This window comes from Phragmites australis, chromosome 2 (genome assembly GCF_958298935.1).
Source record: "Phragmites australis chromosome 2, lpPhrAust1.1, whole genome shotgun sequence".
Lineage (NCBI taxonomy): Eukaryota > Viridiplantae > Streptophyta > Magnoliopsida > Poales > Poaceae > Phragmites > Phragmites australis.
The window spans coordinates 51,411,268-51,432,856 of NC_084922.1; the positions used below are offsets into that span (position 1 = coordinate 51,411,268).

At 43.7% G+C, this 21,589-nt stretch overlaps 3 protein-coding genes across 3 annotated transcripts; 2 read left to right on the plus strand and 1 right to left on the minus strand.

Moving 5' to 3' along the window:
* The first annotated feature begins 6,655 nt into the window (after nucleotides 1-6,655).
* LOC133909695 (probable WRKY transcription factor 49) lies at nucleotides 6,656-9,169 on the plus strand. Its single transcript, XM_062352234.1, has 3 exons — nucleotides 6,656-7,091; nucleotides 7,238-7,384; nucleotides 8,348-9,169. The coding sequence occupies exons 1-3, from the start codon at nucleotides 6,781-6,783 to the stop codon at nucleotides 8,916-8,918; spliced, it is 1,029 nt and encodes a 342-aa protein (XP_062208218.1). The 5' UTR covers nucleotides 6,656-6,780; the 3' UTR covers nucleotides 8,919-9,169.
* Nucleotides 9,170-9,505: 336 nt separating this feature from the next.
* Nucleotides 9,506-13,194, plus strand: LOC133909694 (B-type cell cycle switch protein ccs52B-like). The gene is made up of 9 exons (XM_062352233.1): nucleotides 9,506-10,129; nucleotides 10,237-10,359; nucleotides 10,442-10,546; nucleotides 10,960-11,139; nucleotides 11,262-11,519; nucleotides 11,601-11,702; nucleotides 12,571-12,633; nucleotides 12,723-12,791; nucleotides 12,889-13,194. The coding sequence occupies exons 1-9, from the start codon at nucleotides 9,671-9,673 to the stop codon at nucleotides 12,940-12,942; spliced, it is 1,413 nt and encodes a 470-aa protein (XP_062208217.1). The 5' UTR covers nucleotides 9,506-9,670; the 3' UTR covers nucleotides 12,943-13,194.
* A 1,403-nt stretch (nucleotides 13,195-14,597) lies between these two features.
* On the minus strand, nucleotides 14,598-16,688 carry LOC133909696 (uncharacterized). The gene is made up of 4 exons (XM_062352236.1): nucleotides 16,466-16,688; nucleotides 16,249-16,352; nucleotides 15,060-15,189; nucleotides 14,598-14,804 (listed from the first exon to the last, which is right to left on the minus strand). Exons 1-4 carry the CDS (start codon nucleotides 16,580-16,582, stop codon nucleotides 14,766-14,768), a joined length of 390 nt encoding a protein of 129 aa, XP_062208220.1. The 5' UTR covers nucleotides 16,583-16,688; the 3' UTR covers nucleotides 14,598-14,765.
* Nucleotides 16,689-21,589: the final 4,901 nt, after the last annotated feature.

The window sequence follows — 21,589 nt, forward strand, 5'->3', positions numbered from 1 at the left end:
TCGACCCCTCCCCGGTGGGTATTAGTCCCGCCCCAAATCCCCCCTGTCCCCAAATTTTCTTCTCGTTTTGGTGTCGGTTGGGTTGCCTAGAACCGCAGTTCGTTGGTCGCAAGTAGGGCTAGATAACAAGCCAACTCGGTTTGTTTGGCTCATTTAATATAACGAGCAAAAAAATCAGCTCGGTTCGACTCGTTTGGCTCGCGAGCAGCATGTTACTTTTTTTTTAAGGGAGCAGCTTGTTATTAGGATCAAAAGAATATAAACATCAACTAAAAATGCATCGATAAAATCATACAATAATAGTTATGATGTCTATAAGTATAGTACTTCTTTGTATAGTTTAATCAGAGATATAATTATTGTAAGCTGAATCCCTTCTGAAAGTTTTCAAACCCACATGCAGCTTAGCAGCAGACAGATTCACCTATATATATTCTGCTACTCAAACAAAATATTTCTCATAAAAACATATGAAATAACGTTCCCTACACACACACACACACACACACACACACACACACACACACACACACACACACACACATATATATATAGGAAAACTAGTATGTACTCCTGGGTGTATGTACTCCCACCTCTCATATACCACTTTTACATATGAGTTATACTTCTTTATCACTTTAAATATACTTCATTAGTAATTATAAGATACTACAATACAAATCCCACGAAAATTTTTATGAAATTCCATGATTTTTATCTTAATTTGCGTATATACTTCTTTTATGTATAAAAAAGAGTATATAACAAAAATGAAAGGCTAACATTGAATTTTTTTTCATACAACTCATATTGGAGTATCTTAGAATTAGTATTAGAGTATACTAAAAATGATAAAAGAGTATAAAGTGTTTGTTTAGGTGGTATATTGCATGTGGGAGTACATACTCCTAGGAGTATATACTCCTAGGAGTATATATATATATATATATATATATATATATAAAGCCTAATGAAATACTCAATAGGGAAAAAAATAAAATAAAAGCTACATTATAATTGGTTCGGCATGGAAAAAAACATTGAGGCATTGTCGACCTGCATCCCCCACAGTCACAACACCAAGACACAGTGAGCCTACCAGCCTAGTCGGAGCACAAGACGCGAGCGCATATACAGACACACAAACTCGCAGCAATGCACGAGATGTGGCCGTGTTCTGACGAAGAGCACCACGAGCTCACGCACCTGGAGGGCATTCCACTGCTCAGTGTCGCTGATGAGCGCCGATGACGCCATGGCTACCGCTGTGGCAAAGACACCAAACCAAATCAGCAATCACGGAACCAATGAAACGATCAGCGAAATTGGACGAACCACCAGATCGAACCTTGCGACCAACGGACTGCGGTTCAAGGTGACCCAACTGACACCAAAACAAGAAGAAGATTTGGGGACAGGGGGATTTGGGGTGCGATTAATACCCACCGGGGATGGGTCGGTCCCTGGAAAAGGAAGCGGATCTGCTCTTCGCCTCCTGCAATTTTCTCCGGATTTTGTATTGGCTCGTTACAATTAATGAGCAGCGCTAGAGGAGAAGCTGGGGAAGGGTCGATCGCTCTTCTGTGGTCTTGGATGTGTAGCGCGTATTTCTTCCTATCGGAGTTGCCGTTCGTCTCCGGTGGTGGCGACACAGCCGTGGCGGTCGTGGGACAGGATGTGCAGTAGCTTCAATAGGAGCGGAGAAGTGAAATGTGTTGGACAGCGGAACACAACATGATGATTCTATACACTATAGACTTTTTAATTAGTAATAAAAGGCGTAAAGAACGATGATTGGCACAGAAGTGGAAGCAAAGCGAAGGCGCGCGGCTCGGGCCACTCACAACAATGTGCCGCTGGAGGCCCAACCAAGTATAACGATGGGCCTCCATTAATCCACAATCGCAGTGGGCCCAAATATACGTGAGTGGTTGATCCATGAGCCCGGCACAATAAAATCTCATAGTGTTGCCGGGCCAGCCAAGAAAAAAAGAAACAAGACACCCACCGATGTGGTATGGTAATAATGTTTGTTTTCAGGCGCATATAGCATTGGTAGTAGGGATGTCAGTCGAGTGGGACCAAAACGGGTAGTGCTTCCTTATAATAATTATACCGGTTAGTTTTAGCTCGTCTGTAGTATATCTATAAATACCTGTGAGCGAAGAGCGGAGAATAAACCTATCGCCTACAGGCATACCGTTTACCCGTCCAACGTCCGTCTGTAAGTAGGAGGCAAAAAACATGGGCGCCTAAAGCAACTCACGATCGATCACCCAAAACCAAACTCCATCGTCCAACGAAGCCGTACGTAGAGGTGAAAGCATGTATATCTACAACAACGCCTACAAGGTGGAAACGCCGTCGTTTCATCCAGTGATGACCACAGAATAGCACTCAGTACTCAGTAACAGTCTGTGCTCACGCCGCCCATACATCTGAAGCTGATACTGAAAAAAGTTTAACTGACGGGTATCTACTGCAAGAGCTGTTAGTTAGTTATTTATCAGTTACCGACTGGGAGAAGATCGAATGCAAGCGCCAGCAGCTAGCAAAAGAAAATAATCCAGGTAACGTGTATCTGCGCGCGTGTCTCCTCCTCTCGCATGCATGCCATGTCGACTTGGAAGGCTCAGCTGCTACCATATTGAGCAGAATATTAGGCAGCGATGCATATGCATGCACTACTGGAGCAGAGCTAGCGGTTCACATGCATGCACGCAAGCAGCGTATATGCCACATGGATGTGTAATTGTCCTCCTGCCCTCCATTATGTGAAGCACATCTACCTATCGATCAATATGTATCAACAGCTAGCGTCCATTAATATATACATACTGTATTTTTATTATATATTTAGATGTGCTGTAGTTCACTGTTACGTTATCATTCAGTTACGATCTAAAAATAATATAGTTACTATTTATAAGATAGATCAGTTACTACAAATATATATGATCGTAACTCAGTACCTTCTCTAGTCATAATTATGTACTTTTTATCGTATGATCGTAACTTGTTCACCTCTGTTCACACCCTCAGTTACGATTCAAAAACAGTATAGTTGTGATCCACGAGATATGTTAGTTACTACAAATATATATAGTTATAACTTGGTACCTTCTCTAGTTATAATTATGCACTTTTGTCATGTGATTGTAACTTAACTATATATGTCGTCGTAACTAACTATTTTCTTAGTCGTAGCTGGGGTGACGTAACAGTAAACTTCAGTGTGTCTTGTAACTATACACTTTTTGTCATATGATCATAATTGAACTATCTGTGTTGTCGTAACTGACTATTTTTTTAATCGTAACTTGGGAGTGGTGCAAAGACGACTGCAGTAACAAGAGATGGCGCAACGTAGTTTATTGTTGCGGCTAAGTTTAGAATAGACTCACCGTATAAACATACACATATATATGTATGTATGTATGTATACACATATATAGGTATGCCTATATACATAGGTACATATATACATATGTATGCATGCATGTATATGTTACATATACATACACACATATGTACATACACACACGCATATGTACATATACATACATATGTGTGTGTATATACATACACACACATACATACATACATGCATACCTTGCTAGGTAGGTACGTACGTAGCTGTTTAATTTCGTGTGACATGTGACATGAGCAAACAAAATAAAGCCCTTGCATGAGCGAGCGAGCGAGCACGACGTCGTGCGTGGTCCTCAGTTTCCATGCATCTCATCTACTAGCGCTAGCGAGCTCCCTTTGGTCTTGCCCATACATGCATGGCTGCGTTGACCCTCAACGCCGCTGCTAGCTAGATCTCAGTTTGGATCACTATCTTCTTATGATTAGCCTAAAATTCCAGCGGCATTTGGTGGTCCGGCCGTAAATATTAATGGATCCCAAGAAACATATTATTCGTGTAGACGGATGCTGATCGATTTGCATGAAAGCTAAGTGAAATGAACTTAACCCAAATCGAATCTGGTAAAAAACTCAACTAACTAAACTACTGATCGATATATAAGAGTTAGTTTGTATATATATAAGAGTTAGGGACAAAACGCTGATGCTTGTTGACCTAGCTAGGTTTTGAACCTGAACCGGTCAATATCTAGATGATGCAGGATCGAGAGTCTAATTGATGCATGGCTCCTCCTGATACGAAACAGTGAAACTTAATAAATGTACTGCATGCATGGCGCCATGCATCGATCAAATTATGGATCTGAAATTAGTAAGCCGACACAAAAGAAAATCTATCGATGGTCCAAGTCCGATCCACGCATGTCTGGGTGCTGCAGAGAGAGAGCCAAGTTGGAGCTGACTCGCTGTTGCACGCATGCTCATCATGCATGGCAGCATTGCATGCTGCTGCGATCTCGATCGATCAGTCAGCCGCCCACTGCATGCGGTTGCAGGGCAAGGATGGCCCACGTGTCGGCGTCACAGTGAAGTTTACAGCAGGAGATAAATAGTCGTGGCTAGGTGTAGGGCAGTGCGGACGACAGAGATGACGATGCATGCAATCCAGTCCAGCCCCCACACGTACATGCCCCGTTCTGCAGGTCAGGTCAACCCCTTGTCGTATCCCCTGGCTTCTCCCCCTGCTCATTAATCCCCCTTCGTCCTTTCCTTTGCTCTCACTCGATCATACACCCGGCCACTAACAAAAGTCAACCCCTAATACAACCAAATTATTCCGGTGAAATCTAGCTACCCGCTTCCTTTTTTAATTGTACAAATTGCGATGCGGTAGTTTCCCTTTTCGTTTCCTTTATAATTTCCCTCTCCCTTCTCGGTTGGGTTCGGTGCATGATATATAGATCCACCCATTACAAGTATTATATATATATCATGCGACAAGTGATAAGTAAAACTGATTAATTAATTCATGTGTTAGAACATTATTAGTATATTATATATTCATGCGTGCTGCTAGGTCTCCTGCATCGTGGACAAATAATCGCATTGACAAGAAAGTCAAACTCCAAATGCAAGACGCCAGAGGGAGCAGATCTGTAGTCTTTTTACGGCATGAATATCTACCAGTCCCTCCCATGGATGGATGATGGATCGGATGTGCGCATCAGTCAATTTTTGGTTGGATTTGGTAGCAGATAGGGTTCACAAGAATGCTATCCAATTCGTCCATCGCCGGCCGGCTTATGTTATGTGTCACTGCATGCCCTTCAGCTTAATTGCTTGCACATATATAAAATGAAGATTAATTGTGTTCATATAAAATGAACATAGATGTGGATCTCAAGTTAACATAGCAAGCTGCTCACACATGCATGATCAATGTAGAGGCAGGGTTGAATCTTCAGAGCTGCCACAAAAAGACGTTGCAATCCAAATGTGCCATGCAGCCACATTGAGATGGGTGGGTGCAAGTATATACCACTTGCAAGACAAATGCAAATTAACTTGACGTGCTTGTACAAGTTTGGCAAAGCGATTAAGAGAGTCTTGTCGTGACGCCTCCATTTATTCATGCGGATAGGCAGCTTGTAGGCCTATCTTTAGGAGAAAAAGGGGTATGATTAGGTATACGGCGCCCCTTGGCATGCATTTGCTGCCTTGTTCAGTGTGGTGGTTGCTTCGATTGGGCGGATAGAGACCCTCATTAGTTATTACCCGTGAGACCATCTCCCCTAATCCCCTGTAGTTTAGGCCCTTGATATGCCCTAAGCAGAGCAGTTCAACTTGCACGCGCGCCTTTAGTGCTAGTCTTACTTGCACATACTCCTAAATAGTGCATGCTTCCACACTGTTCCAAATGAAAAAAATCAGTATAATTAACTCTGCAGCAATCATATACAGAAAATCATCGATAAACATCAAGTGATGAAATCTACAGCTGGTGTAGACTCTATCACTAATGTAAAAAAATGTGCTTTTTTTTTACTTTGGTGTGTGTGTATATATATATATATATAGCAACGTACTCCTGCACATTATATTATACATATATTCTATTGGCCTGCATGCATTTCTTTCGGAAAGCGGTACACATCATAGTACTAAAATTACGGGGAGAATTTGCACCCCTCAATATGCAAAATGCAAATAAATAACAGTACTGCTGTCGTGCCCATAATTCTTTGATTTGGTAGGATTTATGAGATGAATACTCACTCAAATATAGGGGCCAGGAAAAGTGGTGCATGCATGCATGCATATATTGGTTGAAAGGTAGGGCCTGATCAACTCCGTCCTACAATAATCATATATACACGCTAGCTTTAGTGGTTGACAAATATATGCATTAGTTGCTGCACCGGGCCGGGGATATATAATTGTTACACGTTAGTCGTTCAATTCTTGTTTGCAATTGCAACAGCAGCTTAAAGGCAGGCAGTCCCCTAAATCCCAGCGATCGAAAGGCCGAACCCCAAACAACCCTAAGCTTAAAGATTAAGGGCATGTGTGTCAATTCAAATGGCAACTGCTTCAAATGACTAGCTTTCACTTGCACCACTTAATTCCCTGCATGCAGTGTGTAGCACTAGTAAATTTCTCTGATGAATTCAATTCATTCATTTGGGGAGGGGTATATTGGTCATTTAGCATGCATGGTGAAACGTTCCATTATATATACACCCTTGGAGTGGGTTGGTGAGTGAAGTCACTACGCGCGGTACCCAAAAGCAATATATGCTTCTTCTTGCATGCTCTCTATAGGTAGTAGCACAAGACATAAGTAGCCAGCTAGCTATAAGCAATTCTATCGTCTTTGCCTTGGGAGCAACTAGCTAGGAGAGGCCGGCCATGGAGGAGCTAGATGTATCAGCTGTGCTTCAGAGCAAGTATTGGCACGACAACTTCGGGGAGGAGCTCATGAGTGACCTTCTCGACGAGACGTCCAAGGGGGAGGAGCTCATGAGTGACCTCCTCGACGAGACGTCCAAGGGGGAGGAGGAGGAGGAGGGGCCTCGGCACCGGCGGGAGTCGATGGTGAACAAGCTCATCTCGACGGTCTACTCCGGCCCCACCATCAGCGACATAGAGAGCGCGCTCTCGTTCACTGGCGCCGGCGATCAGCTCGTCGTCGACGGCCGCAACTACAACTCCAGCCCGGTGTACGTATAATTTTTGGGAATTCAGAGAAGCACTGAATCCTTAGCCTTCTTCTAATCATTAGCTGTAGCTTCTGTTCATCATTCACCTCAATTTTCCTCAATCAACTGCTTCTGAATTATACTCCATGCATGTTGTGTGTACGTAGGGTTTTCTCCCCGGAGAAGGTATTGAGCAAGATGGAGAACAAGTACACGCTGAAGATCAAGACATCTGGGAATAATGGGCCTGCAGAAGATGGATACAAATGGAGGAAATACGGCCAAAAATCCATCAAGAATAGCCCCAACCCAAGGTACTACGCGTACATATATATGCATACATCAACTTTCTCTTCACACATCTTTTAGTTGATTTATCACTACTCACCAATATATATAATCCATCATGCATGGTGCAACAACTAGACATTGCAACATAAATTGTATATTTTCTGTTTGCTTAATTAACTGCTCGAAACTTTCATTTCTTTAAAAAATAGAAAAGGAAGAAGAAAAACTTGAATCCAAGGATTAATTTTTTGCCGAAATTTGGAATGAAATGTCTAATTCCAGAAATTTTCTTTCACTGGCATGTGGGCCCCACAAATTAGAGGACGAAAAGATGACCAAAATTTCAGTGAAATTTCACGAATTTTGATCTTTTCGCCTGTGAACGGAAAAAATTGTAAACGAAATTGAAATCCCTGCTTGAACCTGTCACGGTCCGACGAAGATAAACTTGAAGAGCTATATATATATATGGGACTGTTCATGAATCACTCCAGCGAAGTGAACCAAATAAAGGAGGGCTAGCTAGGTATGCCCTGGCCTAGCCTTTCCAACTGAAAATTCCCAGGACAACAACATCCTCCTCCGATCCAGAGCCTGCAGCCAATGAACCAATCACCTTTATATCTGTCTATCTATCTATGCATAATTAAATCTGTGGTTGGATCAGGAAGTGTACTTGAAATATTTGCAAAGGTAGGTGCAGAATTAATACTACATCATGCAAGAACTTAAAGGCATAGCCCCCACAGATAATCAATCCATAGTTAGCAATTTTCATCTTCATGTCAATTAAGCTAAGGTTTCTTATTAATCGGTTGCATGTAAAAGGGGGAAAGATACCATTTCTGACGGAATCACAACTGATTTCTCGATCCAACGTTATGCTTCTGCAGTCGATGCCAGCTAGTTTGTTAATCTGAAGAATTAAGTTCATTTTCTTGACATGAACGTGCATGACGATGAGGATGGATGTTGCTTGGGTGCAGGAGCTACTACCGGTGCACGAACCCTCGGTGCAACGCCAAGAAGCAGGTGGAGCGCGCCATGGACGAGCCGGACACCCTCGTCGTCACCTACGAGGGCCTCCACCTTCACTACACCTACTCCCACTTCCTCCATCACCACCAGCAGCAAGGAGGAAGCCTTAGCGTCCCAAAGAAGCCGAAGCTGCACCCCCGCTGCCCACCCATCTCACCAGATCACATCCACATCCCGACATCTCTGCTGGATCTCGATGGCCCGGAACCGGAAGTAGCTCCGGCCATGGTCACCGGCGGCAGCCAGGTCGTGCATGCGGTGGCTGCAGGTGGTGACAGCAGTGAGCATGTGGTTCCACCAGCTTGCTACTTTGATGATGGATTGGTGTTCCAAGAATTTCATGACGAGGAGCAGCAGACCAACAACGGGCTCCTGGAAGACGTGGTGCCGCTGCTGGTCCGGCGGCCGTGCAGCTCGGGGGCGACCACTGCCTCCAGCTCGTCGCCGTCCCCCTCCGCGTCATCCGTCTCATGGAACCAGCAGGCCACGTCGCCCTACATCGATATGGCCATACTCTAGCTCCAACATCTTCTAGATGCATGTAGGCAACCGTACCTAAGCATGCAGATGGCTGCATTAATCTGCATGAAGAACATGTGTGTGTGTATTCAAATTAATCTGCATGAAGAACATGTGTGTGTGAGAGAGAGTATAGTATACTGTAGATGCATAAGGTATTTCCAATACGCGCGTCCAGTGAGAATCTCCTCCCTGGGAGACATGTGTGGTATTTCCAATAAGCTATATCCTACATATATTGTTGCCTTGCACTATATATGGCATTGATATCCTTTGTTTCTTCGTTAAGAGATAGATGATTCATGTTTCCTTTGGAAAAAAAAGGTTTTTGACAGAAGAATGTACTAACAATGTGGCCCAAAGCTTAAATAAATATGAGACTGACCGATCTTTGGTGTATTTTTTCTTTTTTCCAATCTTTTGGAGGGATGGCTAAGAAGAGAGTGACTGAGAGCCCAATTAAGATTAAGACCCGGCCCATCTGATCTGAGACAGGCAAAGCAGGAGAACGTGGCGGGGGCCCAACCCAACCCAATAATGGATGGCTCCAACGGCTACTTCCACTGACTGACACAGCGCCACCAGCTCCTAGTGACCGTTGCAGCTCCCTCCCCTCCCCTTCCCTTCTCTCCCGCGCCAAGCACGCGGCGGCCGGAGATCGAAGCGAAGGCGACGTACGGAGGGAGGCAGGCAGGCAGGAAGCAACTAACAAGCACACTCGGGTCGGTAAAACGCCATCTACTTACTAATCGATGGCGGCGGCGGACGCGAAGCCGGCGGCGCTGCGGCTCAACGTGCCGCCGGCCATGGCGGGCGCGCTCCGCCTGGACCCCGTGGCGTCGCCTTCCCCCTCGCGCCGCCTCGACGAGGCCCCCAAGACGCCCTCCCCCTCCAAGACCACCTATAGCGACCGCTTCATCCCCTGCCGCTCCTCCTCCCGCCTTCAAAACTTCGCACTCCTCGACACCCACACCTCCCCTGGCTCCAAGGACGACACCCCCTACTCCCGCCTCCTCCGCGCCGAGCTCTTCAGTCCCGACTCCCCCGCCTCCGCATCGCCCAGCACTAATCTCTTCCGCTTCAAGAAAGACCACTCCGCGCCCACCTCCCCCTTCGCCGCCGCCGCCGCACAGCAGGACTGCACCGCAGGATCCGGAGAGACGGCCTCGCCGAAGAAGCCACCCAGGAAGGTCCCCAAGACGCCGCACAAGGTGAAAAATCTTTCTTTCTTTCTTGGCAATCCCACAAACACCTCGTTGGCAAGGTACAATTTTGTTTATACTCATCCAGATCCTTGCGTTGCTGTCTGTGCGGGCAGGTTCTGGACGCGCCATCCCTTCTGGACGACTTCTACCTCAACCTCGTAGACTGGTCGTCGCAGAACATGCTCGCCGTCGGCCTTGGGACTTGCGTCTACCTCTGGTCGGCGTCCAACAGTAAGGTGGCCAAGCTCTTTCAATCTCATCAACTGGGAACAATGCGTATATGATTCTAATGGATGGTATGCCATAATCAACATCCAGGTGACCAAGCTCTGCGATCTGGGGCCGAGGGACAGCGTCTGCGCCGTGCATTGGTCACGGGAAGGCTCTTATCTTGCCATTGGCACCGGCCTTGGAGATGTCCAGGTTTGCTTTCTCAACTATGTGGGCATGTTAGAAATCTAGTGCCAAATGGGAAATGCTATATGGACTGCTCTACTTGAAGTATATATGTAACTCTGGGCTGATGTAGCTTGCTTGCTTCACGACTTCACAGCACACACTGAAGCATAATTGAATCACAAAGCAGGCACAGTGCTACAAGTCGTAGTTTTCATCCGCCTCGACTAGTAGAACATGACACAGAATTGTTCTTTCGATGTGTAACAATAAAGCTTAGTTATTGTGATAAGATAACTCACAACCACTATATATATGCCTGACTCAAATGTGACATCTTTGTCTGCAGTTTTAAACTTTTTTTCCGAACACCTTGAATTTAGTCCTAGTTACCGAGAATATGACATATTGATGTACCAATAAATCTAATACCTGAACAGATTTGGGATAGCTCGCGCTGTAAACGGATTAGGAACATGGGAGGTCACCAAACACGGACTGGGGTTTTAGCGTGGAGTTCATGCATCTTGTCCTCCGGTAGCAGGGACAAGAACATATTGCAGCACGACATCCGTGTTCCCAGCGATTACATTAGCAAGTTTTCTGGGCACAGATCAGAGGTGAGGCTTCCAATACATAACTTACATCCTGGAAAATAAATCGTTTGCTATGCAAACTAAAAGCATCTTCTGTAACATTTAGATCTCAGAACTCTGTCTGACATGACCGTGCATCTTGTCAGGTTTGTGGACTGAAATGGTCGCATGACAACCGCGAGCTTGCTTCTGGTGGAAATGACAACCAGCTGCTAGTATGGAACCAACGCTCGCAACAACCAGTGTTGAGATTGACAGAACATACAGCTGCGGTTAAAGCAATATCATGGTCACCACATCAACAAGGCCTCCTGGCATCAGGAGGTGGAACAGCTGATAGGTGTATCAGGTTCTGGAACACGGCTAATGGAAATGTTCTGAACTCAATTGACACAGGCAGCCAGGCAAGCTGTAGTTCTGTACAAGACCTCCGTGTCGTGTGGTACTGTGGTGCTGCTATCCTCATCATTTGCTTTCTGTTGCAGGTATGCAACCTTGCCTGGTGTAAAAATGTGAACGAGCTTGTGAGCACACATGGCTATTCCCAAAATCAAATCATGGTGTGGAAATATCCATCTATGTCAAAGGTGAGCTTACACATGGTGGATCTCATTCACATCTTCTGATATTATCAGTAAGACAATTGTGGATTATAGTATAGCATTCATCCTTTGGATACATCTGCAATGACCTCCCAATTTATGTAACTAGGTTTTTCTCGGCTTGCTTCTGAAAAGTCTATTTTCTTTCTGTGGGCTGAGACATTGAATTTAGGATTGCTGAAAACATCAGTGAAACTTAAATTAAGCAACGAAAACCATTTGCTGTATACCGTCCATTGTGGGTTAAGGTAGGCTAGCACATTGTAGTTATCAGTACCTCGCGTCGTCTAGATACGAAGCGTCAAAAGCCCTGCAAGGACTCCATTTTGCAAGTTATTTAGCTAGATTTTTCTTGGATTCCTCCTCAAAAACGTCATTTCTTTCTGTGGGCTGAGACATTGACTTACCGATTGTAAATTGAGCAATTGAAATTATTTTCTATGTACCATCCACAACAGGTCATCGTATCGACATGGTTGTATACAACAACAAAGCTTTTGTCCCAAGCAAGCTGGGGTAGGTTAGAGATGAAATCCACAGGATCCGACTAGAAGATGAGAAAACAACAATAATAATAAAGGTACTAGTAATGTAAAATATAGTAAAAATAATAACGTTACAAGAAGACTGATGCATAAGTTATGGTTCTATTATATGGATATCGTGTCGATATGGTTGTATAAGGCAAGTTAAATAGTCTGCCAGGAGGGTTTATTTCGTTTGCTTTGGTTACTGAAATTCTTTGAAACTTTAATATTCATTACAATTAAATGTTCCTGGAGAAAAGTTTCTCTTAGTGCAATATTGTAATGCCACCTAATGATACTGACCAGTGAATATTTCGAGAAAACAGGTTGCAACTCTAACCGGACATACAATGCGGGTTCTTTACCTAGCATCATCACCTGATGGCCAGGTAAACCCTAGTCCAATTTGTACATCATTTTAGTTAATCCAGAAATTATCTCGTTGTGAAGAGCTAAGCTCATGATATGTAATTTACAGACCATAGTAACAGGAGCTGGCGACGAAACTCTTAGATTTTGGAACATTTTCCCTTCAGTGAAGACGCAGGTAGGCCTTAAGCATCAGAAACAATTCAGAATTCAGTAATTCGCGTGTTTGAAGGCATCATCATTCTAACTTGTACCCCATCTCGTTTGCATTGCAGGCTCCTGTTCGTGATAGTGGGCTCTGGTCATTTTCAAGAAGCCAAATCCGATGATCACAGGAGTCAACAAGATACATATGTTTTTTGTTGGAGAACATTTTATGTACATGTGCAATTTGTTGAGTGATTTGTAAATTGTGAGGTCTGACTGATAGTTTATTCATTCATTGTTGTTTGTGAGTGTGAGAGAGTTCATTCACTTAATCAATTCTTTGAAGTAGAAAACCCCATAAAGTTGAGTCGGCTGATGTATCTAACCAATTGGGAAATGAATCACACTGGTGAGGTCGTGTTTTTGTTTTCTCAGTGTCCGCATTTGATCTTTTTGGTTACGATTCATTCCTTAAAGTTGGAGCAGTATAGTATCAGATGTTACTGTGATGCTTCTCGAATCGATCCAGGATGGATCAAAGAGTAGCCGGCATATAGAATGTGATAAGATAGCCGGCGAGGGCGTTAGGTCACACATGCATGTGTGTGTGACATGCAAAATCTGCCTTTGAGCCGGCATAAAGCAACACGAAGACGAAGACCAGGAGTTTGGACGGTGCAGCCCAACCTTGAAGCTGCAGTTTAATAGTAGGAGTTCTAATTTTCTTTTGGGGAATAGTTTAATACGGACGGAGTAGTACTATTGAATCGGGGTGTTGCCCAAGAGACCTATCTTCTGCTCTGTTCTGGATGAGAATGAGATCGATGAGGTCTCTTTTATTTTCTTTTCTTTTTATGACCTTGTTTAATTCCGATCACAACTTTTGTTTTTAATTTTATGAAAGAATCGTGATAGCGTGTAAAAGTAGATGATGGATGGGCTCGATCGATCATGTGCAGATTGGATCGTGATACACGCGGCGGCATGCAGATGCGCTGACGCATTGATCGAAGGCAAATGCAGGTTACCGCGTTGCTTAATCTTTCGCCCCGCTCAGGTTAACAATAACAGCGTTGCTTCTGCAGAGGTGGAACCTGTCTCTGTAGCAGTGTGTGTGTTCATGAAACCGCTAATAACACAGTAACAACGCACACTGCATTTTAATTCAGCAGAGCTCATGTCTTTCTTACCTCCCGTTCCTTCCCTCGATCGTCTCCTACTCGCCCCCTTTTGTTTCAGCTCCTCTCCGCTCCTTATGGTTGTGACAGGGAATAATTGCCGGGTGCATTACTTCCGTCTTGCACGGAAGATGCTACACATTTATGTGCTCCGATCGTCTCCGGGCCCGTATATCTCTCGCGTAAGTGCAGACGATCACTACTGATGGTTGGTAGCAGCGAACTGGTTGGGACTTGGGATGAATTCAACAACCACTGCCTATGGAAAAACATTATTGCCCATATACCTGTATACTCACTATTGTGAGTTGTTTGCTCAGTCTTGTGTGGTATGCAAGAGCAGGTGGTGAGGTCGATTACCAATGGCATGACATTCAACAGAAAACTGTGTGAACGAATGAATGGTAATTGCTCACCGCCAATTGACGGCAAACGCCATACATTTTTTCCATTTTCTGTACACCTTACTGTGTGTGTTTCGGAACTCAAACAAATTATTATCACATACTTTCTTTCCTTTTGGTAACACAATGGGTGTATGACTTAACAGGGGTTAGTTCGAGCAACTCCCTGTTATTGAGCAAGCAATCTGAAGGGTCAGTGAAGCAAGTTGCCCCTAAACCACAGCCTTTTTGCATGGTTGCACCGTAACACAGAAATTACCAACTCCCTGTTCCAACAATCTATAATTTCAGATGAGCAGTTTCAGTGCCACATGCGATGCCCTAGACGTACTTTGATTGAATCAAGGCTATCAAAATTACAACGGAAGCGGGAAATGGCATGATCGTCAAAAGTTGCCTGCCGTACTTCAACGGAGGGGCTTCTCAGAAGTGAGCCAGGCTGTATACTAGGATCCATGAGAGCTGCAACCAACAGAAGATTTCGTTAGCAGTGTACAGCAGCAAGGGCTGAAGTTGCCGTAGCTCATATGCATGTAAACAGTTTGCAATAAAACGTAGCTTCACATCATGGTGCTGGTGTTACTTGCTCGGAGACATTGCACTTTGGGAGGCCACAAATATGCAACTTACATGTGAGCGACAATATGAGTTTGACATGACTGCAACTGCAACTAGTGGAATGGAAGAATAAACTTGAATGATGACCCAGATCATTACCAGGAAAAGGGTGAAAGAGGCAAAGAGCCCCTCCTGAAGTATCGCACCATGACCTCCGAAGTCTTCCTCATCGATCTTCAACAAGTAAGCATAATACCAATAAACGATACCAGTAGAGATAGTCAGAAATCTGTAACATAACAAAAAATATGTTACAGGATCATATGAGGAGCTTGTACCAGAATTTATACGTAAATCAAGAGTAGTTCAGGCAAGCACCAAAATAAGCATAAAATTAGCCAAAAAGAAATTATCAAGGGGGGGCATGAATATTTGTCCAGTTGTAATCATACCGTTAGAATTTAAGTAGAAATCTAACGAGGACCCATTTAATGATAGTAAGCAAATTATGTTTAAGATTAACAACTTTATTTAACAAATATCAATAATCAGATAATATAACCGCAGAACGCAACAAATAAAGAACTAATGGTGTCCTTTTTTGGGAGAGAAGAATAAAAATCTGCTAAGGGAAGTTAGCTCCCCACAAATAATTATGGAATGGAAATTGAAGACTCTCTCAATCCAGCTGTCAGGAAAAGATACTCCATATGTGGGTCTCAACGTTTTAAAAGGCAGTACTTCTAAGGAACACAAGCAAGACTTCAAAAACCACCAAATCATAGTTCATGCATCAAATCATCGATGCTAGATAGTGACCACTTACCAGAACACTGTATGCATAATTCGCGCTACTAGGCTAGGGTATCAAGTGCTGTTTCAACTAATTGTTTCATCAGCTGACAACAGATAAATAGTGAACAGCCCAAGATGCATGAAATACGGGGAAATAGAAAAGAGTGTCATTCAACATTGCATGAGATAGCAATGCAATTGCAAGGATTGCTACCATACTGGTGAAACTTCAGATTTGTAGCAAGTTCATGACAGCAACCAGAGAAAGATGTGTGCTTTCTAACTCATCAGTTGCACCAATTCAGTTGTAAGAGATAAGATTGCAGAGCTTGCTTACTACAACTGAAGGTACGAATTATATCACATAATGCGACGAAGATCCAATTCAGAAGCCTAGATTTTTTTTAGATAAGGGAATTATATTTTTTTAGATTTTTTTTAAGATTCAGAAGCCTAGATAATGGGCACGACCTATCTATAGCAACTTTCACGCATGAGAGTGGTAAATTGGGGGGGGGGGGGGTTGACAAAGATTGGAGCTTTGAGCACTTACAGGGCGATCCAAACGGCACCGACGAGGGGGACGGCTCCCCAGAGCAGGCCGCAGACGAGCCCCAAGACCTGCCGGATCCAGTGCACCGCGTCCAGTAATTGATCCTGCAGAGGCAGCGAGAGGAAGCAGAGCACATCAAGAACAAACTAGAGGCAACTGCTGACTGAATCTAGGAGGAGGCAAGAAGCTGCGGGTGGTTGTTGGGACTAGTGCCTACCTTGTCCCAGGAGGCCTCGGGATCGAGGTACTTGGCGAGCTTGGAGGGGAGAACGTGGCCGTTCTGCGCGTGCGGCTGCCTACCTGCCGCTGCGGCCGACGACTTGGTCTTCTTCATGGCTTTCTCGCGGCCGCGGTCTGCGCGGCGGCGGCGGCGAGATGAGATGAAGAGGAGGGGAAGTGAGATCGTGTACGGTCTTGCTCGTTTTCCAAGTTGCTTACGGGCGGGGCCCGGCCGTGAGAGGCAGCGACTGTATCTGTTGGCGCGTGTTTCCCGCCTTCGCTCTATGCTTACGTATTATGGGTCTTTCCGTTTTGCTCTCGCTCGATTCTTAGGCCGTGTTTGTTTGAGCTTCTGCTTTTGAGCTTTTTTGAAAAGCAGTGTTTTTGGTTTTTCTGAAAAGCTGTTTTTAGAAATAGGTTGTTAGCTTCTGCAATAAATTTTTGGCTTCTCAGCACATAGCTTCTTAGAGAAGCACATCTCAGCGAGCTTCTTAGCTTTAGTTCATTTTCCTCAGAAACAGGCTTCTGGCTTCTCCAGAAGCTACTTCTCCAGAACCTCGTTTGTTCTGACTTCTAGCTTCTGGCTTCTGCCAGTAGTCGAAGCAGTTTCAGAAGCAGCAAACAAACACAGCCTTAGACTTGTCCAAGCTCTGAGCTTACATGCTTATTAGATCTAATCGCTCAACTAACTGTCAACGAGGAAACTAAATGTAAGAAAAGGTGAGGAAGGAAGGAAGATGCAGTCACTGTTCACTTGAGAGTTGGATGGGATCAGATCAGATCAGACTACGATGCATATATATATGTGCTTTTAAAAAAAATGTATTGGCGCCTTAGGCACGTCACATGCCACAGCTCACATGTCTAGACAGGAGAAATAAAAATAAAAAGAGATTAGGTTGCGATTAATCTCGGGCACATGGTGTGTTTGGATCCTTGGGCAAACCTAGCTGAGCAAGAAACTAGAGTTAGTTGGGCATTTGGATCCCTGACAAGTTTTTCTCTCGCTATCACGGGCTACTAAATTCGGCTCACTTCAATTTGGATTCCTGGAGATAGGTAGATATATAGAGATAGAGAGGAGGACATGTATAATATGCAGCTCATCGATTACAACTTTGATTTTACGTAGCCAGCCGTACCGAATGAAACAGGAACGTTTCGAAGCAGGCCGTCTGTATCAAATATGATCATCAACATAATTAAATGTGTGCATTATTTCCAAAACGGTCAGCTAGCTGGTTTCCAAATCTGCTTCCTGCCTCCGCGAGCACACGAACCTAGGATCGGATTCTCAATTACAAGGCCTTTTCTGTCAGCAGAGGTGATTGAGACGGTGCAGCGCGTCCAAACCCTGCCGCTGCAGCCAAAAGAGGCATGAGCGTGGAGATGGAGCTAGACGGTGGAGGGAAGAAGAATAGATGAAAATTATAGCTCTCGACGGCATCTATATTTTTTTTAATTGATATTATTTTTATTTAAAGTTTTTAATATGTTTAAATAATTAATAGAATCTTGAGCTAAGTATATTAGACATGTATAACTTGTCTGATTTCACTCTAACATAACTTCTTTCAGAGAGTATACTAATGATTTGTTTGTTGAACCTATAATATCAACAGAAAATGCACTTCAGGAAATTATTCTTATTCCAGCTAACTGGAAGAGCACATACAGTAGCAAACCGAAAAGGCACTTCAAGAAAAATATCCAGAATTGATATGCCTCAATACAAACCAGACACAGCACTTATCCGCGTGGTACTTGTTCATCATCAAATGAAGGCAGACGCTGTGTACCTTTTCTGATTAGTAACTCACAGAAATTAGCATCACATATTTCCTTTTCTTTTTCGCAACGCAATCGGTGTATGTCTTATAATGGGATTGTGGCGTTTAAGAAGCTGAGCTGCCATCGAATCAAGTTGCAACATTAAACATATTTTTTCTTTTGGGCGGTTGCAATATAAAATAGAAATCACCGACGCTGTATTCAAACAGTTAAGAATTTCAGGCGAGCAGTTTCAGGGTATCATGAGCCCACAAGCGAAGCCCTAGACCACACTGGATCGAATCAAAACTATCAAAATTACAACGCAACCGAGCTATTCAGATAAGGTACAGGAATAGCTCGACGCGGTGCTGTTCTATATAACTTCAACCTAAAGAATCTGGTACATCCATGGCGACTAATACAATTCTACAGAAAGGTAGATGACATGAATGACGAAAATTTCCTGGCGTACTTCAATAGAGGGGCTTCTCAGAGGTGAGTCAGACTGCATACCAGAATCCATGAAAGCTGCAACAACTGAAGTTTTTGTTAGTAATGTAAAGCACTAAGAGCTGAATTTGTCATAATATCAGTTTTAAATGTTTTAGACAGTTCGTCATGAAAGGTAGCTTAACATTATAGCTTTAGTGTTAAAAATCTCACATTATAGTGCTAGTGTTATTTGCTTGGAGCTATTGCACTTCAGGAGGCCACAAATAAGAAACTTCCTGTGCGGCTAAATGAGTTTAAATGACAACGGACACAATACTCACCCCAAGAGCAGCAGAAAGGAAAACCCTAAACCCAACACACTTGGGCCTGTGTGTAGTCAATTTACAAAATAAGACATGAACGAGTTCCAAATGATGGCTCCATCAGCGAATGATTCCGCTATATCACTGCCACTGAATACTTGGGTGGGCAAGATTCTCCATCTGGAGTCATAATACCGGAAGAGATGGATTTGCTCAGTGCAGATGTTGTGGAACCATTATCTTGGTATGTGACTTACAGTTCAGTTGTCTCTTGTGTTATTATACAGGATGTTTGGTCTTAGGTCTAATGATTGGAATATGTTGATAGGATGCAGCTTGTATTTTGTTCTCAATTTATTGATTTAGTAGTTTACGGTGTTGAAACTAGGCATCCATTCCCCACATTTTTCTGATGTTTGTACTACAAATTCTGGAGCATTACCAAACCTATAGATCAAATGTGCACTACCAAACCAAGTCTAAGGATTTCAATATTCCATGATTTCCAGAATGAAGTGTGAAGATCCTTTTCCTGAAACTAAGGTCGTTGATGACAACCAGCAGCCTATGCAGGCTTATCCAAATGGCTATCTCGATGATCCTGGTTCTATTCATCGTCCTTTTGAAATGCCTCACAAGATTCATTAGCAAGCTTCCAAGCCCATCCCTGTTGCACCTTCAGACTTAGGTGCTCTAGCCATTGTGCCTCTTTGTAAGTTGAAGCGATCTGATATTGGTCAAAGGCGCACAAGGAGGCCCTTCTCTGTTGCTGAGGTGGAGGCATTGGTGGAAGCTGTCAAACAGCTTGGAACTGGAAGGTCTGTACTATCTGTTGCCAGTAATTTTCTTCTAGGTGACACTACGTGAAAACAAACAAAAAAAATATAAAATTAATGACGGGTTATAATAGAACTCGTCACTTATGATAATAGTGATGTGTCGTAGTTATGATCCTATCATTTATTATCAGTCATAAGTGGTTGGTCATCCTAAGCCATGATGAAGCGGAGTTGAAATTCACTTGCCGCCCGGTCGAAGGGTGGGAGTTGGGAGGATGGGCCTTGTGATTGTGTTTCGTTTGGGCAGCCACCCAGCAAACAGAGGTGATTGGCATGGCAACGCACCATGCAGTCGCAGTTGCGGATTGCTTCATCCTACTAGCTACGTGAAAAATATATAGCAGGTATTTGAATTATTCGATTCGTTTCCATTCCTGTACATACCGACCAAGCCAAGAACCTATATGTATGGATCCAGCTACCACTTAGGCTGGCAACACTACACCATGAAAGATCGATCCATCCATCCATGTAATAATAATAAACTATAAAAGCACGAGTTAAAATAATCATATGCCCATCTAAAAATATGTCCATAGAACAATCAACATCCTCATATCTGTCAGCAATCAACAAATTCAACAATTGAGATTTGTTTGATGTTGTTTCATTGAATCTATCAACCGTTACAAATCCTATATCCACCTAACATATGTCCACGAAACTACCTAAATCCTCTGATCTAAATCCAATGATCGAGATTGCGTTGTCCCTCCACCATCTACTCATTCTGTTGAAAAATCATTAATTTTCTTCCCATAATCACATCTGCACATTTCCTTCAGAAAAAAAAAACTCCACAATCAATGGTCGAGATTATGTTGTCCCTCCACCCACAAATTATGGGATGTGATTAATCTCGTTCCAAACAATACCGAATCCTTTCATGGTATCTCCATCCATGAATCACAGGTTATGATTAGTCTCTTTTCGAGAAACGCCGACTCCAATGATCCTCCTTCATAGCATCCGCTCCTCTTCTCCCCGACATATGCTCCTCCTTCCTACCATCTACATACGCTGCTCCTCCTGGCCGGCGCGTCAACTGCTCCACCTCCCCTACCAGCGCAGACATCGGTCCGCCTCCCATGCGGCCTTGGCCACTTATCTGCCTCCCTAGACAGCACATGGACCTATCTGCCTCCCCTACGGGCCAAGAAGTTGTAAGCTCTCCAAGGGCTTGGCGGGAGAATTCGCCAAGGGCCAGGACATCACAGGCACGAGGCACAAGAGCACGTGTCTTTGTCTATAGATGGCAGACCCTCAAAGGCTCTCCCAGTAGCCATTGACCTTCTTGCTTGGTTCTGTCATACTTGCCCGAGATGTTGCCTTCATTACCAGCTGCCGGACTGATCTGGTCACTGTCGTAAGTGGTTCCACCTACATTGATTTTTAGTTAACACCAACAACAAGAGTAGTGTCATGGGTTAATTGCTTCGTTTGCATTCCAGATCAAAGCAACTCACAGATTAGAATGCGGGGGATTTTTGCTGGCGAACTCCTACTATATTTGGATCTTCTTTTGTGAATTAGTGATTGGTAAACCATTCGATTGTTCTTTGACTGGTTTCTACGGTGTTATTCAGATATTCACTTGATTGATCAGATTTATATTTCAATGGTTTCAAACAACTATATGATAATTGAGTAAAAAGATTGTCACCGACTCGGAACAATTCTAGACCATTTCTTCTAGACATTGGCGTGTTCCCTCATGACCAGGGGCACCACTATGACACAATAGTACCTAGGGGC

Excerpts from the sequence above, each read along its gene's own strand:
- LOC133909695 (XM_062352234.1), top strand. The coding sequence starts at position 6,781 with ATGGAGGAGCTAGATGTATCAGCTGTGCTTCAGAGCAAGTATTGGCAC. Across the intron at positions 7,092-7,237 it reads AACTACAACTCCAGCCCGGT|GGTTTTCTCCCCGGAGAAGG; the intron begins GTACGTATAATT and ends GTGTGTACGTAG. Across the intron at positions 7,385-8,347 it reads AAGAATAGCCCCAACCCAAG|GAGCTACTACCGGTGCACGA; the intron begins GTACTACGCGTA and ends GCTTGGGTGCAG.
- LOC133909694 (XM_062352233.1), top strand. The coding sequence starts at position 9,671 with ATGGCGGCGGCGGACGCGAAGCCGGCGGCGCTGCGGCTCAACGTGCCG. Across the intron at positions 10,360-10,441 it reads GGTCGGCGTCCAACAGTAAG|GTGACCAAGCTCTGCGATCT; the intron begins GTGGCCAAGCTC and ends ATCAACATCCAG. Across the intron at positions 11,520-11,600 it reads CAATTGACACAGGCAGCCAG|GTATGCAACCTTGCCTGGTG; the intron begins GCAAGCTGTAGT and ends TTTCTGTTGCAG.
- LOC133909696 (XM_062352236.1), bottom strand. The coding sequence starts at position 16,582 with ATGAAGAAGACCAAGTCGTCGGCCGCAGCGGCAGGTAGGCAGCCGCAC. Across the intron at positions 15,190-16,248 it reads GGTGCCGTTTGGATCGCCCT|ATTTCTGACTATCTCTACTG; the intron begins GTAAGTGCTCAA and ends GTTATGTTACAG. Across the intron at positions 14,805-15,059 it reads CCTCTTTCACCCTTTTCCTG|CTCTCATGGATCCTAGTATA; the intron begins GTAATGATCTGG and ends TGTTGGTTGCAG.